Below are 16,623 nucleotides of genomic sequence, written 5' to 3'. Positions count from 1 at the left end.
AACATTTGCATTTTGAAATTTTTGTTTTTATATTCAGTGTGACTAAGGAGGAACTTGGAAATTATTAGCTATTCCACTTGCACTTTTTGTATATGGAATTCCTAAAGTTCTGCACCTTAAACAGTTATTTACATAAACTGAGCTAGTAAACATTGGTGGTGTTCAGGGCCACCAACTTCCACAGCCCTTGGGGCGTCATTCAAATAGAACACAATACAGAGTTTGTTAGATACTAACGCACTTTGATATATATTTCAAAACTTCAAATATTTTCCTTACCATTGGTTCACATGTTGCCATTTAGACAAAATTAATGTACTGTGATCATTTTACTAGTATTCAGATGATGTTGCCTAGCCTAGTGCTGTCATTTTGCAGTGTGAGAAATTCAGTTCTGATGACTGTGCAAGATGTTGATGTGGTCCCTGTGATAAATACTAGGGTTGTCTTGATTTACTAAGGAGATGTAATATTTTATTTTCCTTCTGACTTGTTACGAATACAATAACTTGTGTCCTGATCTGTTGCATATCATATTTTTGCAACATTAATGAATTTAAATAAATTAATTGGAAAGTTTGTTTTTGACTCATTTTATCACATTTTTCTATCCATAATGCTAAATTTTTACACAGTTATCTTGTAAACCTTTCAGTTTTAGACCTTTACTCTTGTTTCTCTTTCTATAATCTGGATGCTGGGGGTGAAAAGTTCGCCTAGTTTAGTTACAAATATTATCTTAACTATAACCAAACTTTGTGTTACATAATTTAGAATGATTTTAGTGGAGAATCCAACGTTGAAATGAGTTCAATAGGGCGCTGAAAACATGGCATAAATAACTTGTTAACCTGCCTGGAGGTTCCACCTGGTAGCACTTGTTTTTGCATTTGCTTAATCACTATTTAGCTACATAATGGCAAACAGCTGTGCCATTAAGCGATTTTTATGTAGAGAAATATTTGCCTTGCATTAGGTGCAAGTGTTAAATATACATTTTCCCAAATTAAAATTCTTCATGAATCACTAACTAAAAGCTTGCTGGGCTAATGAAATGCAGCACTGTTTGGAATGGTAAATACCTGCTGTAATATTTTCAGAATATGTCTTCAATTTAGCATCGCGAGGTCTTCAACAGTATTACACCTCAGGCATAAAACGTGACCGTCTTGCATTTCGTAGTTGTGCACCTTATTGTGGAGAGTAGTCTCTAAAAATTATAATTTCCTTATTACTCGAAAAGTTAACTTGTTCTAGAGCTTGAAAACTGCGGCCCCACGCACATCCTGATCTCAAAAACTCCGCCCTCCCCTCGGAAAACTTGAGTGGCGTGCGGGCGCAGGTTGTGGGTGGGGTCTCCCGGGGTCCTGTGTGACGTCACTTCCAAGTTCTGCGAACACTTCCGGGTCGTTGGCCAAGCTCTGCGGTTTCTGCGGCGGCGTAAGAGGTGGAGGGAGCTAGGTACGTCCTACTGCGCTCCCGGCTGTGCTGCTTCTGTTTGTTCCACTGAGGGAAGCGCCTTACCCACAGGTACAGGGTGAGCTGGGGCTGCGATCATTTGGGTCTTCGAGGGCTGCATGGAAGGCGAGGCCATTCCTTCCAGGGGCCCGGGGTCATCCCGTTACCGACTTCGCTGCCGGACGGCCCAGCAGCTGGTACCCGGGAAGGGAAGGGAGGCGGCAGGAACGGTGGTGTCTTGCGGCGGGAGGTTATGGTCCACTGGCGGCCTGCTGAACGGTGCTAGGGGTGGGCCTGCACCTCAGCCCAGCGCCGAATTTTCAGCCAGGTGAATGTCCAAAAGCACCTAGGGCTGGGAGGTAGGAGGGATTGCGGAATATCAGAGGGAGCGCATTCCTTGTGTATCTCATTCTTGCGTTGTTTCACTTGTTTGAAGTCCGCCTGCCAGCTTAGTATGAACTCTGATAGAATGAGTTTAACTGCGTGGTTGATTAAAAAGGACGAGGACTTTGAGTTACTTAGGAATGTGGAGCTTTCTCATTTTCTAAACTGCAAAATGAAAGAGTACTGTATTTATATGGCTGATAACATTTCTAAAATTTTGAACATTTTAGAAGTAATTTTTAAGAATCTAAGATCATTAAAACAAGTAATATTAACAAACGTTTAAATAGCATAGCTTTTTAAAACTTTTATTGAGGTGTAATAAACATATAAAATTTTATTTTAACATAATGATTCATTATTGATATACATTACGAAATATTACCCCTCATAGTTACATCTTATTTTCCTTTTTTCCTTGTGATGGGGACTTTTAAAATCTCTCAGCAATTTGTAAATATGCAATACAATATTATTAGTTACAGTCACCATGCTATATATTATATCCCCAGAAGTTATTTTATAATTGGAAGTTTGTACTTTTTGACACTGCCTCTCCCCCAAACACCAATCTGCTCTCTGTATCTGATCTGTTTTTGTTTTGTTTTTTAGATTCCACTTATAAATGAGATCATATAGTATTTGTCTTATTTCACTTAAAATAATGCCCTCAAGGTTTATCCCTGTTGTTGTGAATGACAAGGTTTTTTTCTTATTTTAGGTCTGAATAGTGAGTATTCCATGGTATGTACAGCAGGACATTGAGTGACATTTCCTTAAAATGTTGAGGAAAAAAGTTGATTTCCGACAGGGGCCACTGTCTGTGGGGAGTTTGCGTGTTCTCCCCATCTCTCTGTGGGTTTTCTCCAGGTGCTCTGGTTTCTGCCCACGCCCCAGAAATGTGGACGTTAGGTAAATTGGCATGTCTGTATTGTCCTAGTCTGAGTGAATGTGGGTGTGAGTACTTCTGTGATGGAAGGGTTCCTGTCCAGTGTTGGTTCCCACCTTGTACCCTGAACTGCTGGGATCGGCTCCAGCCACTTGTGATCCTGAACTGGAATAAGTGGGTTGGAAAATAATGATCTTGCTTTTATTACTCTTTGTTAAATGTATGTATATCTCACACTAATTTCAACGTTTAACGTTAGGGTGTTTAGCATCTTTATTTATAAGAGTGGTGATGTTTTTGGTACAAAAAAAATACCATAGGAACTTAACTCTTCTTCATATCAGTTAGCCTATGATAAAATAGGTTTCATCACAGATCCTTTCACTTAAAGTCACAGTTTCCAAGAACCTAATGACAGTGTTAAGTGAGGACTTACGTTTATACCACATCATTTTCCTTGCCCATTTATCCCTTGAGGGACACAAAATGCTTCTATGTCTTGGCTATAGTAAATAATGCTGAAATGAACATGTTGATGTAGATACCTTTTTGAGATAGTGTTTTTTCTTCAGATAAATTCCCAGAGGTGGAATTGCTAGGTCGTATGGTAGTTCTAGTTTTTTTTGTTTTTTTGGGTTTTTTTTTTCAGACTAACTTCCATACTGTTTTCCGTATTTGTTGTACCATTTGACATTCTCACCAACAGTGCACAAGGCTTCACTTCTTTCCACATCCTCACCAACATGTGTTATTTCTTGTTTTTTTTGATAATAGATATTTTAATGAGTGTGAAGTATTATCTCATAATGGTTTTGATTTGCACTTGTGTCAACTAGCAGTGTTGAAAATCTTTTGATATACTAGTTGACCATCTGTATGTCTTTGGAAAAAATTGAGATCCTCTGCCCATTTTTTTAATCAAGTTGTTTTTTTTGCTGTTGAGTTATATGAATTTATGTATTTTGGATATTAACCCCTTATCAGATATATGATTTCCAAATATTTTCTTCCATTCAGTAGGCTGCCTTTTCATTTTGTGGAGTACTTCCTTTGCTGTACAGAAGTTCTTTAGTATGATGTAGTATGTAGTCCTATTTATTTTCGCGTTTGTTGCCTTTACTTTTGGAGTCAGATCCAAAAAGTCCTTGCCAAGACCAGTGTCAAGCAGCTTACTGCTCATGTTTTCTTCTAGGAGTTTTATGCTTTCAGGTCTTACATCCATTTTTTAAATCTATTTTGAGTTTATTTTTGTATGCAGTGTAAAAGTGTGATCCATTTTCATTCTTTTGCATGTATCTGTCCAATTTTCCCACCACCATTAATTGAAGAGACTATCTTTACCCCATTGTGTATTCTTGCTTCCTTTGTAATATATTAATTGTTCATATAGCATGGGTTTATTCCTTGGTTCTTTGTTCTGTTCCTCCGATCTGTGTGTCTGTTTTTGTGCCAGTTCCATGCTGTTTTGATTATTGTTACCTTGCAGTATAATTTCAGATCTGGTAGTATGATGCCTTCAACTTTGTTCTTCTTTCTCAAGATTGCTTTAGCTATTTAGGGACCTTTTGTGGTTCCATATAAATTTTAGGATTATTTTTTCTAGTTCTGTGAAAAATGCCACTGATGTTTTGATTGAGATTGCACTGAATCTATAGATTGCTTTGGGTAGTATGGACATTTTAATGATGTTACTTCTTCCTGTTAATGAGTACAGTATGTGCTTCCATTTGTATCTTCAGTTTCTTTTTTCAGTGTCATAGTTTCTAAGTACAGGTCTCTTACCTCCATATTTATTCCTAGGTATTTTATTCCTTTAGATGCAATTGTAAATGGGATGGTTTTCTAATGTCTCTCTTGATAGTTTGTTATTGGTGCATAAAAATGCAACCAATTTCTGAATATCTTGTATACTGCTACTTTACTGAATACATTTATTTTAATCGTTTTTTGGTGGATACTATAGGGTAGGATTATGTCATCTGTAAATAATGGCAGTTTTCTTTTCCAATTCAAATGCCTTATTTTTCTTGTTGATTGCTGTGGTATGGCTAGGACTTTTAATACTGTGTTGAATAAAAGTGGTGAAAGTGGACATCCTTGTCTTGTTCCTGATCTCAATGAACAAGCTTTCAGCTTTTCACCATTGAGTGTTTGCTGTGGGTTTGTCATATATTGCCTTTATTATGTTGAGGTATGTTCCCTCTCTCCCTTTTGCTGAGTTTTTATCATAAATAGATTTTGTCAGATTTTTCTGCATTTATCGATATGATCATATGATATTTATCCTTCATTTTGTTTTTATGGTGTACCACATCAGTTGATTTATAGATTTTGAACTAGCCTTGCATTTCAGAATAAATCCTACTTGATTATGATGTATGATCTTCCAAATGTATTGTTTAATTCAGTTTGCTAATATTTTGTTGAGTTTTGCATCTATGTTCATCAAGAATATAGGCCTAAAATTTTCTGTTTTTGTAGTATTTGTCTGGTTTTGGTACAGAGGGTAGGATGGACATTTTAACCATATTAGTTCTTCCAGTCCATAAGCATGGAATACCTTTGTGTTCTTCAGTTTCTTTGATCAATGTCTTATAGTTGTCAATGTACAGGTCTTTTACCTCCTTGGTTAAATTTATTCCTAGGTGTGTTCTTTTTTTTTTTTTTTATGCAATTGTAAATGGTATTTTCTTAAATTATCTAATAGTTCATTATTAACCTACAGCTATTTTAAATAACTCTTAGCCTTTTATCAAATGGGCGTAACACAAGATTCTGTACTCCTGCTTTTTCAAGATTATATCGCCTATTGGGACCTCTCTTTGTCTTTTTAACCTCCCTCCCCACCATACACATTATACTTACTGATTTTTGCCTTTCATTCATTTATTGAACAAATAATTGGCTCTTATGTGCCATACAATGTTCTAGACACATGGTTTACTTCAGTGAACAAAACAGACAAAAGTTCCTGCTTTGGGTGAACTCACATTTTATAAGTTACATATTAGAAAGTGATGGCCATAAATTAACATAGCAAGATGAGGGGGATTGGCAAGTTCCAGAGTGGAGGTGGGACTTTGTTTTTTAAATATGGCAGTCAATTTAGGTCTCATTAAGAACATGATATACTCAAAGAAATTAAGAGAACCAAGTGGATATCTGGCGGAAGAGTTTTCCAGGTAGTAACAATAGCCTTTACAAAGGCTTCCATAGGCTGGAACATGTCTGCCATGGTTTATGAATAACAAAGAAGCCAGTGTGTTTGGAGAAGGGCATGAGCAATGGAAAGATGGTCGATAAATTGAGAGATAACAGGTAGCCAGATTATTGTAAAAACTCATGAAATAGAAGGCATGGGAGGTTTTGAGCAGAGAAGAGTTATGTTCTAACCTATGTTTTAAAAGGTCAGCTTAGTGCTGACTTGGTGTTAGAGTGTAGGGGGCAAGCATGGAAGCAAGGAAGCTGGTTAGGAAGCTATTTTGGCAATCGAAATGGCAGATGATAGTGACACAGACCAGGGTGCTAACAATGGAAATGGTGAAAAATGATTGGATTCTGAATGCATTTTGAAAGTAGAGTTTAGAGGATTTGCTAGGGATTGGATGTTGAGGTGAGGTTGGGGGTAGGGAGGTAACGTCAAAAGTTTTTTGCCTAAGCTCATAGAAGTATGGAGTTCTATCAGCTGCTATGGGAAAGACAACAAGCAGAGATGCTGAGTAAGCTGTTGGATCCAGAAGTGAGTTCAGAGGAGAGATCTGAGATCTGTGCCAGTGTATGAATGGGGATCATCAGCAATGGTATTTAAATCCATGAGACTGAATGTTATCACTAACAAATGAACAGGAGTAGAGAACCAAGGATGGTGTCTTGTGACATTAAGTTTTTAGGGAGAAGAGTATCAACCAACAAACAATATTAAGAGAGATGAACCAGTGAATTTAAGAGAACAACCCAAAAAGTGTGGTCCCAGAAGGTAAACCAAGATCCTTTATCAAAGAAGAGGGAGTAATTACTGTGTCAAATGCTTAAGTCTGGTGAATACTGAGAATTGAGGATTAACTCTAGCAAAGCCATTGATGACCATCGGGATCTGTGTCATTTGAGTACTGGTGGTAAAAGCCTATGAGGGGTGAGTGAAAGAGAAAATGGGAGAAAAGGAAGGAGAGACTGAGTACAGGCAACTCTTATAAGTTTTGTTGCGAAGAGGAACTGAGAAATAAGAGGGTTGCTGGTGAGGGAAGTTGGTTTAAAGATGTGTGAAGTACCTACCTGATTGCTAATGGGACTGATCCATAGAGGTGGGAAATTTAATGGTGAGGGAGAGAAGGAATACTTATATTTTTGGAACAATATCCTTGAGTATACTAGAGAGGATAGGACCTGATGCACAGATAGAAGGACCGTATTTAGGTAACAGCATAGATAGTGCAGTTATTAGTGACAACTATTAGGTAGGCAAGATATATGGGTATAGGTATTGGATAGGCGGATGGACGAAGTTTTGAGAGTCTGGAAGTTTTCATTGCTTCAGTTTCCTCAGTAAAGTAGAAATCTTTATATTACACTCAGATACATCTATAATATTTGATAGCAGCATTTTCAAATACCACCAAGTTACTTATAACAAATTCGTTGAATACATCCTGCATACTAGGCACTGTTCTAAATGGTAAATATATAACTTCATGGAAAATATTTTAGTGGATAGAAACAGTAAGCATATGTTTGTCAACTTAAGTTAATGATATGAATGAGAATAAAATGTAAGGGGAAGGGAGATAGTTATTTTGTATAGGTTGGTCACAGAAGTCTTTTCTGATGAAGCAACATTTGAGCAGACATCTGAATCAAATGAGTGAGCCATGCAGACATATGAGAACATGCAAAGCAAAAGAAACAGCCAGTGCAAAGGCCCTAAAAGCAAGAACATCTTGCCATATTGAATAGCAAGGGGCCAGTCTGGAGCAGAATGAAGGAAGGAGTAAGTGGAAGAAGAAAAGTTCATAGAGGTGGTTAGAGTAATCCATTAGAAGAACTTTTTAATTCTGAGGTAGGATGCTGGCATTGGAGGTTTTGGAGAACGGAGCGTGGGGTCCCAGAAGTCAAAAGAAAAGGCTTCAAGAAGCTAGAAATGATCTAGTATGTCAAAGGCTCACAAGGTGTATAATGTGAAGACTAACAACTGACCATTATTTTTCCTGAGTTTTACCAGATAATTACTCCTTGACTGTATCTCCTTCTGTCTCTCTCTAAACTGAAAGTGCCATGAGGTCAGGGACTATATACCAGACGTGCAGTAGAAGCCCAGTAAGTGTTAAATCTGTACTACTGCCACCCTCTTGGAGTGCCCATCTCTTTCTAATCTTGCACTGAAGTGCATTTTTCATATGGCTGCTAGTTTGACCTTCCCTGCCTAGAATGTTTCAGTGGCTCCCATTACCTGTGCTATAAAACTCTGCACCTCTCCTGATGGAACAAGTCCATTCATGCCATCTTTTCTGTCTCATCTCTTACCACTACCTATTCATACTTAGACCCTAGTAATATATAACAATTTATAGATCACACAAACTATTATTTCATCCTTCTATGGCTTTATTTATTCTATTCTTTCAGCCTAGGATGACTTTCCTCCCTTGCTTGGTTAAAGTCTAGCTTGAAGAATCAGGAAACTTTTGTGAGTCAACTCATGCAGTCAACAGTCGGCCTCCATAGTACACTGTATATCCCTATCAGTTCTTATTCTTTATTGAATTTAACTTTTTTTGTATGTCTGTTACCCTCCCTAGAGTATAACTTTTTTAGGGTCAGCCATGTATAAAGTTGTCTTCCTTTCGCTGGTACCTATCACAGTGCTATCTTTTTGGTAGGTACTTTATAAATATTAAATTTTAAGAGAACAGGAAAATAAAGGGAAAGGCCTTCAAACTTGAGCTGAAGATTGTTTAAATCAGTGACTTGGCAGTAAGTAGAAAGGAATGATACATGGTAAATTCTAGGCTAGGTAAAAAGACAAACTTTTGAAAGCAGTGGTGAAGACATACATTTGAATAAATACAACATTATACTTTGTATAAAGGAATTTAAGTGCTTCTCAAATAACAAAAAATTAGAAAACTCATTTTAACTATTTCTTATAATTCTAAAATTACATAATAATTTGCAATTACTAAGAGTTCTGATAGTATATATTAGAATATATGAAGTAAACTATTATATACATTCTTTATAGTGTTTTCTTTTTATTATTAAAATTTTAGGACATCAATGCAAGACTGAGTGGGAAAAACAGTTCTTTCCTCCTAAACCATGGCATATCAATTATATAGAAATACTACTTTGGGAAACAGTCTTCAGGAAAGCCTTGATGAGCTCATACAGGTAGGAGACTAAAAGTCAACATTTTTATTTCAATGAGTCTGTAATAATTCTCATTAAATTCCTTATCCTGGGCAAAGAGGTTAAATGTCTTAGACTATTTGACCCAGTATTCATATTGATAATCTCAAATTCCTGTGCATTTTACTATCCTGGCTATGGAGCATAAAATACAATGATGATTGAATGATACGATTAGATATATCTACATTGTCAAAGATTTTTGTTAAAGATTAGTGTTGGTTTTCTCATATATGAGAAAGGCATATTCTATCTAGCTTTAAGATAATTTTGAACAATTTCATAGTCTTGAGATTTGAATTAGAATTTATATTTCAATTTTAGGACAACCTTTTCATGTGAACTTTATCTAAGAACACATTAAGTATTTCCACTTGTTTTCATATAGTTAATGAGCTTTAATAAGGTTTATTATATTTTTAAAAATATATTATTGGTCCTGTTTTTTTATTTAAAAGAAACTTGGTTTCCTCAATTTATCAAATGCCTTTTTCCAGACGATATGAAGGAATGATAGAGACAGAGTTTTGTCCAGGCATTGTACATTACTGCATGTTTTCTTTTCAAAATTATGTTTGTGTCAAGATAGTACAAGAAAATACTGTCAGTCTTTGCTTCTTGTTATGGCAAAGGAAAATAATGGTTGCTAGAGGCTCTAGTTAGCCTCAGTTAAATTAAATTTTCGATAATTCACATTTTTATTTTGTCTTTAGTGCTCTTCTGATTGATGACCTTTCCTTTTTCTCAGTCTCAACAGATCACCCCCCAACTTGCCCTTCAAGTTCTACTTCAGTTTGATAAAGCTATAAATTCAGCATTGGCTCAGAGGGTCAGGAACAGAGTGAATTTCAGGGTAAGGATGTTTTCCTAAGCCTAGAAGCCTGCAGTAATGGTTGTTATATCAGTGTTTTAGTCATAAAAGGCAGAGATGGCTTTAATCAAATTTTAGAACATGTTTTATAAGAACTAAATTATACTCGAAATGACTTAATATGAGATAGTTCTATTTAGATTTTTATTCCATTGTTTCACAAATCAGCCTATGTATGTTTACCTACCTTCCCTGAAGAAATACTGAGATTTCAAACAGCTGAAACATTATCTGCAGGTATGAAGGTAAGTGACAGAGTACAGTTCATATATGTTTTTCAAACACTGACTGTCACCCATTCCAGGGAAGTAAGGAGTTACCTCTAGAAATTTCATTTTGCCTCCCACTTGCATCTTAGATAACGTGGCTTTTAAAGACCTGGACTTGTGGTAGGTAGCAGTCTGTTCTGATAGCTTGGTCTCATTTAAGTCATTTATACTTTGAGCAGTAATCCCAAACTGAACAAAATTATCTTTCTCATTTTGATGATAATTCAGATTAAAGGCTCATTGAAAGAATCATGGTGATTAGAAAGAATTTTACATTATGATACTTGTGAAGTCATAGTATATATTATGTGGTTATATTTAATATTTATGCATAGTCATAAAGTAGAAATAAAAGTATAAAGTATGGAAATCAATATATGAAAAGAACATAAAGGATAATTTCATTTAAGAGAACCTCAGTATTTGGGGGTTTTGGTAGTTGTTCATGATGAAAACATGAAAGAAAATTTTATTTATTCAATGGACATATTTTTCAGTTCCTATTACATACCAGGCATTGTTCTCGATGTTGGGTATTCAGATAAAAGGCCCCATTTGACTCATACTTTAGTGAAGGGATAAGTCGGCACGTATTTTATATTCTTATAAATAAGTATCGTACCAGTTTCACATGCTTAAGCATTATAGGAAGTAAAGTGTATTTTTAAAACTAAAATTTTATCAGTGGATTCTTGAATTTTTAACAGTAATGATTCAGGCAAAATTAATTTGCTTTTGTTTTTATATAACCATACATGAAATCTGCCCAGTTTGTCATTCAAACCTGATCTTTTAATTCTAAATTGACCCATGTTAATAAACTTCTGCTCATTTAGAAAATTTGATTTCTTATGTTTGTTTTCTGAAAGCTATAAATACTCAGATTTTGACCAGATTTTACTTTTCTATTCTTACTTTTTCTTTTGTGACTGTTCTAGCTCAGGCTTTCACTACCCCCCTTACAGCAGATTTGATAAAATTTAAGTCTAGAATGTTTGCAAATAGCCTTCTGTTTTTTTAGCTTGGAGGGGCATATGGCAAAGGCAAAAGAAATAATACATTGGTAATAATATCTAAATGTCAAAGCCATACTGCTAGATCACATTTAAATACACATTTTTTATTTATAATTTTTACTGGCCTAGCAATAAGATTAGGGCCTTTTAAAATAATCTTGTATAACATGCTAAATTGTTTTGTTTTAAATTCTCATGAATTCCCTGTAACAGATCATTTAGTAGAAAGAATGTCATAGGGGAAAAATAATCTCAAGTATGAGAGCTAAAGTTTCAATAATTTTATGTTGAAATTTATTAGTAAAAAAGTTCAAATGTATTTACCAAGAAACTTGAACTGAATTAATTTTGAAAGAGGATTGAATTATAGTACTAAAACTTCATATATCCTTGAGTATTAAAAAAATTAATGACACATTCTGTTCTCTGAAGCTTACTACCATATTCCAGTGTTTGTCTTCGTCTCACCTCTCCCTTGACTGTTACTCACTCTTCAGGATTCCAACTTCCCTTTGGGAGAGAAACCGCTCTACCCTCTCTGTCTTTCATACCCTTGGGTGGCTCTCCTATACTCCCCATTCTGTTCTATCCAGTAACTTTATTGTAGCAGTGGTTGCTTGTTTTGATGAGCTCCCCTGCTAAGCTAGGCTTATTGATGGCAGTGATCATATTTGTATCACCATTGTGTGCTCATTAAATTCATTCACAGCCATTTAATCATTCTCACTTGATAGAACAGTTAGATAGAATCCAGTTTTTACTATTGTAAGTAACACTACAGGGAACATTTTCGTACAGATGCTTTTTTCTGAATTGAAGGTTTTAGGCATATAAATGTCAAATACCAGATTTCAAACATGAATGTGTACATGTATATCTCAGGTTTTGATTGTATTCTCTTAACATCTATACTTGGACTTTCACCACACTCTTCAAAATTTTCCATTTAATGTTCAAGGACATATTCCTGCTCCTAAAAACAAAATATCAACAAAAACTTTAATTAGAAGAATGTCACACAGGACAAAAATATTATAGTCTTAGTAGCTAATGTAGTAATTCACCTGAGCTATGTCACAGGCTTAAAATTAATGTGTCTAGAAAATCGTTGGTTTTGTACAACTGCAGAGAATTAATGTACACAATAATATTTTTTTGTGTTTACATAAAAAATCAAATGAACTTTCATAATTTAGCCACATGAGGGCAGTAAAAATACAAATTTCCATTCAGATTTCAGGTAAGTAATTTGTAAACTCTTAGAGTGCTGAAAACCTTTAGCTCTTCCCTTAGCAAATTTATCTAGAGATTTTTTTTCTGTTAGAATGAAAATTAAGGAAAATCTTAAGCAAGCTAAGTATTAAATAATCATACTATTTTAAGAATGATGTACTTGGTGGCTAAGTTGTCTTAAATTGCTTTGGAGAAAAATGTGAGGAAAAATTACTTAATCTTATGTCTAAATGTTTTGTTTTAAAGGGCTCTCTAAATACGTACAGATTCTGCGATAATGTGTGGACTTTTGTATTGAATGATGTTGAATTCAGAGAGGTCACAGAACTTATTAAAGTGGATAAAGTGAAAATTGTAGCCTGTGATGGTAAAAGTAAGTGTTCACCTAATTACTGTGAAATCAGAGCCACTTGAAATGTTTTTATGAGTCTTTCAAAAAGTTTCTATAAGTCTTTTGAAAATCTTCATCTGAAATTAAGGTGGAAAATAGCCAGTCAATCCACTCCAAGATGGAGACCTGAATTCCAGATCTCAAACAGGCTACTTACTGACTTTAGTATAAATACTTCATATGACAGATTACTTCCACAGATTAAATTTGTGTGAGGGAAAAAATTTCAGCTGCAAATTTGAAGGGTTTATCAGGCTTTTTCACAACCACCTTTTTCATTAAGAAAGTCTTTAATTTTGACAATTTATCCTATGGTTTCTGTGTTTCTAGATACCTATAAATTTTATGTTTAAAAAGTGATTATTTAAGATTTTAATTAACCAAAAGAACCTTATCAGTCATAATAGTAATTATCTGTTCCATCTGTATAGGTGTGTTTTCCACAGCAGACCAAGGAACTCATTCAGGTCCTTAAATGTTTCAAAAACTACATCTTTGCTTTCTGTTCTAGATTAGTTATTTCTGTTTTTCAATTATATCTTAAATATAGAGAAGACTGTCACTGTCCAAGAAGGGGAATTTCGAAAAGCAAGAGAAATGTAAAAAGTAATTCCCTACCTTTCTCAGGTTATAAGTCGGGGTTTTTTCATTCTGTATACTTTGGGTTTCAAAAGAAAAAAATCTAATCACTGAAAAAATGTAGAAGACATAAAAGCACAGAAAAGACATTTATTTGTAACAGTAGAGATACCACTTTTTATATTTTGTTGTATAACCTAGCATATATGTGCACATATACACGTTTGCAAATATATCATTTTTCACACATGTCATTAACTGTTCTTTTTGATGGCTTAGGTATATTTTGTTTTTCTGTAGATTATTCTCTTAAACAGATTTTAATGGCTGTATAAAATTATACCTTCGGCACTTTTTAAAGAGTCTCTTCCAGGTATCAGGCAGTCTCTGAAACCAGCGATGTTCTAATGACTTGTACCTTTCAGAAGGTTAACTAATCCTTTTAAGAACTTTAAAGCATAGATAACTTTTTAATCTAGTCATCAAATACTTAGACCTTTTTTTGTTATAACAGCAAAGAACAATGTTATTTTATACTTCTTGGATCACAAAATAACATTTCTATGTTTCAGATAATGTATACTTTTATTCATATTTTTCTTATAATTTATGCTAATGGCTTCATCATAACCCTGAGATTTTTAAGTTTTTACTTAGACTTTATAATTTGAGCATGGATTTCTAACTCCTGTAACTTTATCAAAATGAGTTAATGATGCAGCCCAATACTATTCAGCAAAACTTTTGTACTGATGGAAGTGTTCATTGTGTGCAGTTTCTAATAGCCACTGTGTCCAGGCAACTGAGAAACTTAATGTTTTAGTTTCTATTTAATTTTATTACATTAACTTTACTTAATTTGAATAGCCACATGTGGCTAGCCAGTCACTACCATGTTGGACAGCACAGATGTAGACTAATAGTGTCGTTTTCAATCATTTGAAACAGCTAAGAACATATCAGTAAAGAAGTCCCCTGAGTAAACTTTAATAATATCAAAAAGTCTGTATAAACATATGTATTTTACTAATAGGAGTTCCTTTCTGGTGGTCTTCAGATTGTAGTACTCTTGCTTAAAGATACAAGTTATCTGTTTTTTCCAAACTTAAATGGATGAAAAATAGCAAATCAGCCTTACCTATTGCAAATGGCTTCTGAGGAGCTTGCTCCAGTTATATTAAAGTGTAGCCTTCAAAGAAGTCAAGAGAAGCTTTGATTTTGTTAACATGTACTCTATGTCTTAGAAATTTTTCTTTCCAGAATTAAAACATAAATGGTTTGGCATTTAGAGGTAGAAGCTTAAGTAATTAAGAGTGTCAAATATGATTATATTATACTCGTTTATATTAACTACATATGAAAATTAACACAATAGAAAATATACTTTCAAGTGTAAAATTTGTTGAATTTACATGGCAATTTTTATGTGTAATTTCATACATTGGTAAAATTTGAAATTACTTTTCAGAATTTTTCCCTCTTAAGTTTGGTATAAGTGGTGGTTGGTTGGGGCTGATTGAGTAGAAGAGAGTTATTGACCCAGACATCAAATTGATTTTTTTTTCCCATTTAGAGGCCTTAATATTTTATAAATAAATGGCAGTTTTTATTTTTTAACTTTTCAATTGGTTTTAGGGAAAGACTCTCTTAATTTAATGGCATATTCATTAAATTTCTATCCCAAGTTAGAATTGAAGAAGAAAAGCCACACAGCTAAAATTAAGTCTGAGCCAGTTAATCGAGGCAGCTCTATTATAAAACATTACTTGATAATTATTTTCGTAAACAAATTTATTGTTTTCATTTGAGTTCTTTTTAGTCTTAATTAGATATTATTTTAAGATCTTGTTGTTTAAAGACATTCACTTTATTATATAGCAACAGTTTTCCATCCTATACTTTTAAGCAGAACCTTAAATTTATGTCTGAAGGTATGTAGTACACAGAAACCTATTTTATCAATAAAGATGAGTGATTTAAAAAAAAATACATTTCTTAATAACCAGATAAATGCATTGCTACTATGAAATAAGCCTATTTTTTCTAAAAGTCACTTTCTGAAATAAAGTTGAGTTCCTAATTAAAAGAAAAAAAAATGATAGCTAGAATGTCAGTCTTTCTCACCAGGAATTAAGTACAATTCTCTTCTGATTATATGTTATGCTCCTTTTGGTTTAAAATATGGTTGTTAGCAGTTATATAAACCAAATATAGTATATAACTTGTTTTTTTTTCCTAGCATAATATGGAAAGCTAAGCAGTCTTTTTACCTCTGCCTTATTTAAGTTCTCAAGGTATTTTCATGGACAGCTTCCCTCTTCAACCTTGCTTCCTCTTCTTCCCCACCCCTTAAAATTTCATTACCACCATTGTTCCTGTTTTAAAATATTAAAATATTTAAATTTAAAATTAAATTGCTCCTTGAATTTACTTTTCCTCTCCTTTGTTTCCTAGATACTGGCTCCAATACTACAGAATGAATAGAAAAATGGCTTTTTTATGCCATCCTCTGTTGTTATTCATCGCTTTTTAAAGAGAAGCATAGAAGAGACTTTTTTTATTTATTCTAACATTGCAGAGATGACTACACTGTGCTATGCTATCAGAGAATCCAGTAGAAGGAAGCTTATAACTCTATAGCCTCTTACCTTTATTATACAGCATGAAGAAACAGAACTTTTTTTTAATAACAAATCAAACGTCAATACCTAATAACATTCTTTAATAAACTTATTTTAAAACTCAGTGTGGGTAATAACTAGTAGAACTATTAAGCTAACAATATGAAGATATTAGATAAGCATTTTGAAAGAGCACCATGTTCCTTGCCAAGGAAATTAGAAAATGCATTCATTTCAGTAAAGTCAGGTTATTTTTAGTTTTATTAGTTGTAAAAGATGATGAAAGCATCAGCAAGAACAAGACCAAATTCTGGAATGAAATTTAACTTAGAAAATGCCTTTTTTAAAAGTATAAAACCAAGGGTAATCAGTGTAAAAAAAATAACCTACCAAGTGCAACTGAATTAGGACAATTTAGACAATCTTTAGACAGCTTCCAAACGAAAATGAAACCAAAAACCTATATTTTCCATAACATAAAACAGTCTCAACATGTTATTTTTGAATTGG

General features: G+C 34.0%; 1 protein-coding gene across 3 annotated transcripts; it reads left to right on the top strand.

The window, feature by feature from the left end:
* Positions 1-699: 699 nt before the first annotated feature.
* GTF2A2 (general transcription factor IIA subunit 2) lies at positions 700-16,237 on the top strand. Of its 3 annotated transcripts, none has more exons than XM_016126909.2 (5): positions 700-1,530; positions 8,995-9,115; positions 9,882-9,986; positions 12,769-12,895; positions 15,947-16,237. In XM_016126909.2, exons 2-5 carry the CDS (start codon positions 9,044-9,046, stop codon positions 15,970-15,972), a joined length of 330 nt encoding a protein of 109 aa, XP_015982395.1. In that variant the 5' UTR covers positions 700-1,530; positions 8,995-9,043; the 3' UTR covers positions 15,973-16,237. The 3 variants fall into 3 exon arrangements, with proteins under 3 accessions (XP_015982395.1, XP_036094657.1, XP_036094658.1); XM_036238764.1 differs by having other exon boundaries at positions 700-1,537; XM_036238765.1 differs by lacking the exon at positions 700-1,530 and adding an exon at positions 2,286-2,754.
* Positions 16,238-16,623: the final 386 nt, after the last annotated feature.

Source organism: Rousettus aegyptiacus, unplaced genomic scaffold (genome assembly GCF_014176215.1).
Source record: "Rousettus aegyptiacus isolate mRouAeg1 unplaced genomic scaffold, mRouAeg1.p scaffold_m13_p_3, whole genome shotgun sequence".
NCBI classification, from domain to species: Eukaryota; Metazoa; Chordata; class Mammalia; order Chiroptera; family Pteropodidae; genus Rousettus; species Rousettus aegyptiacus.
This window is presented reverse-complemented; position numbering and strand designations above follow the sequence as displayed.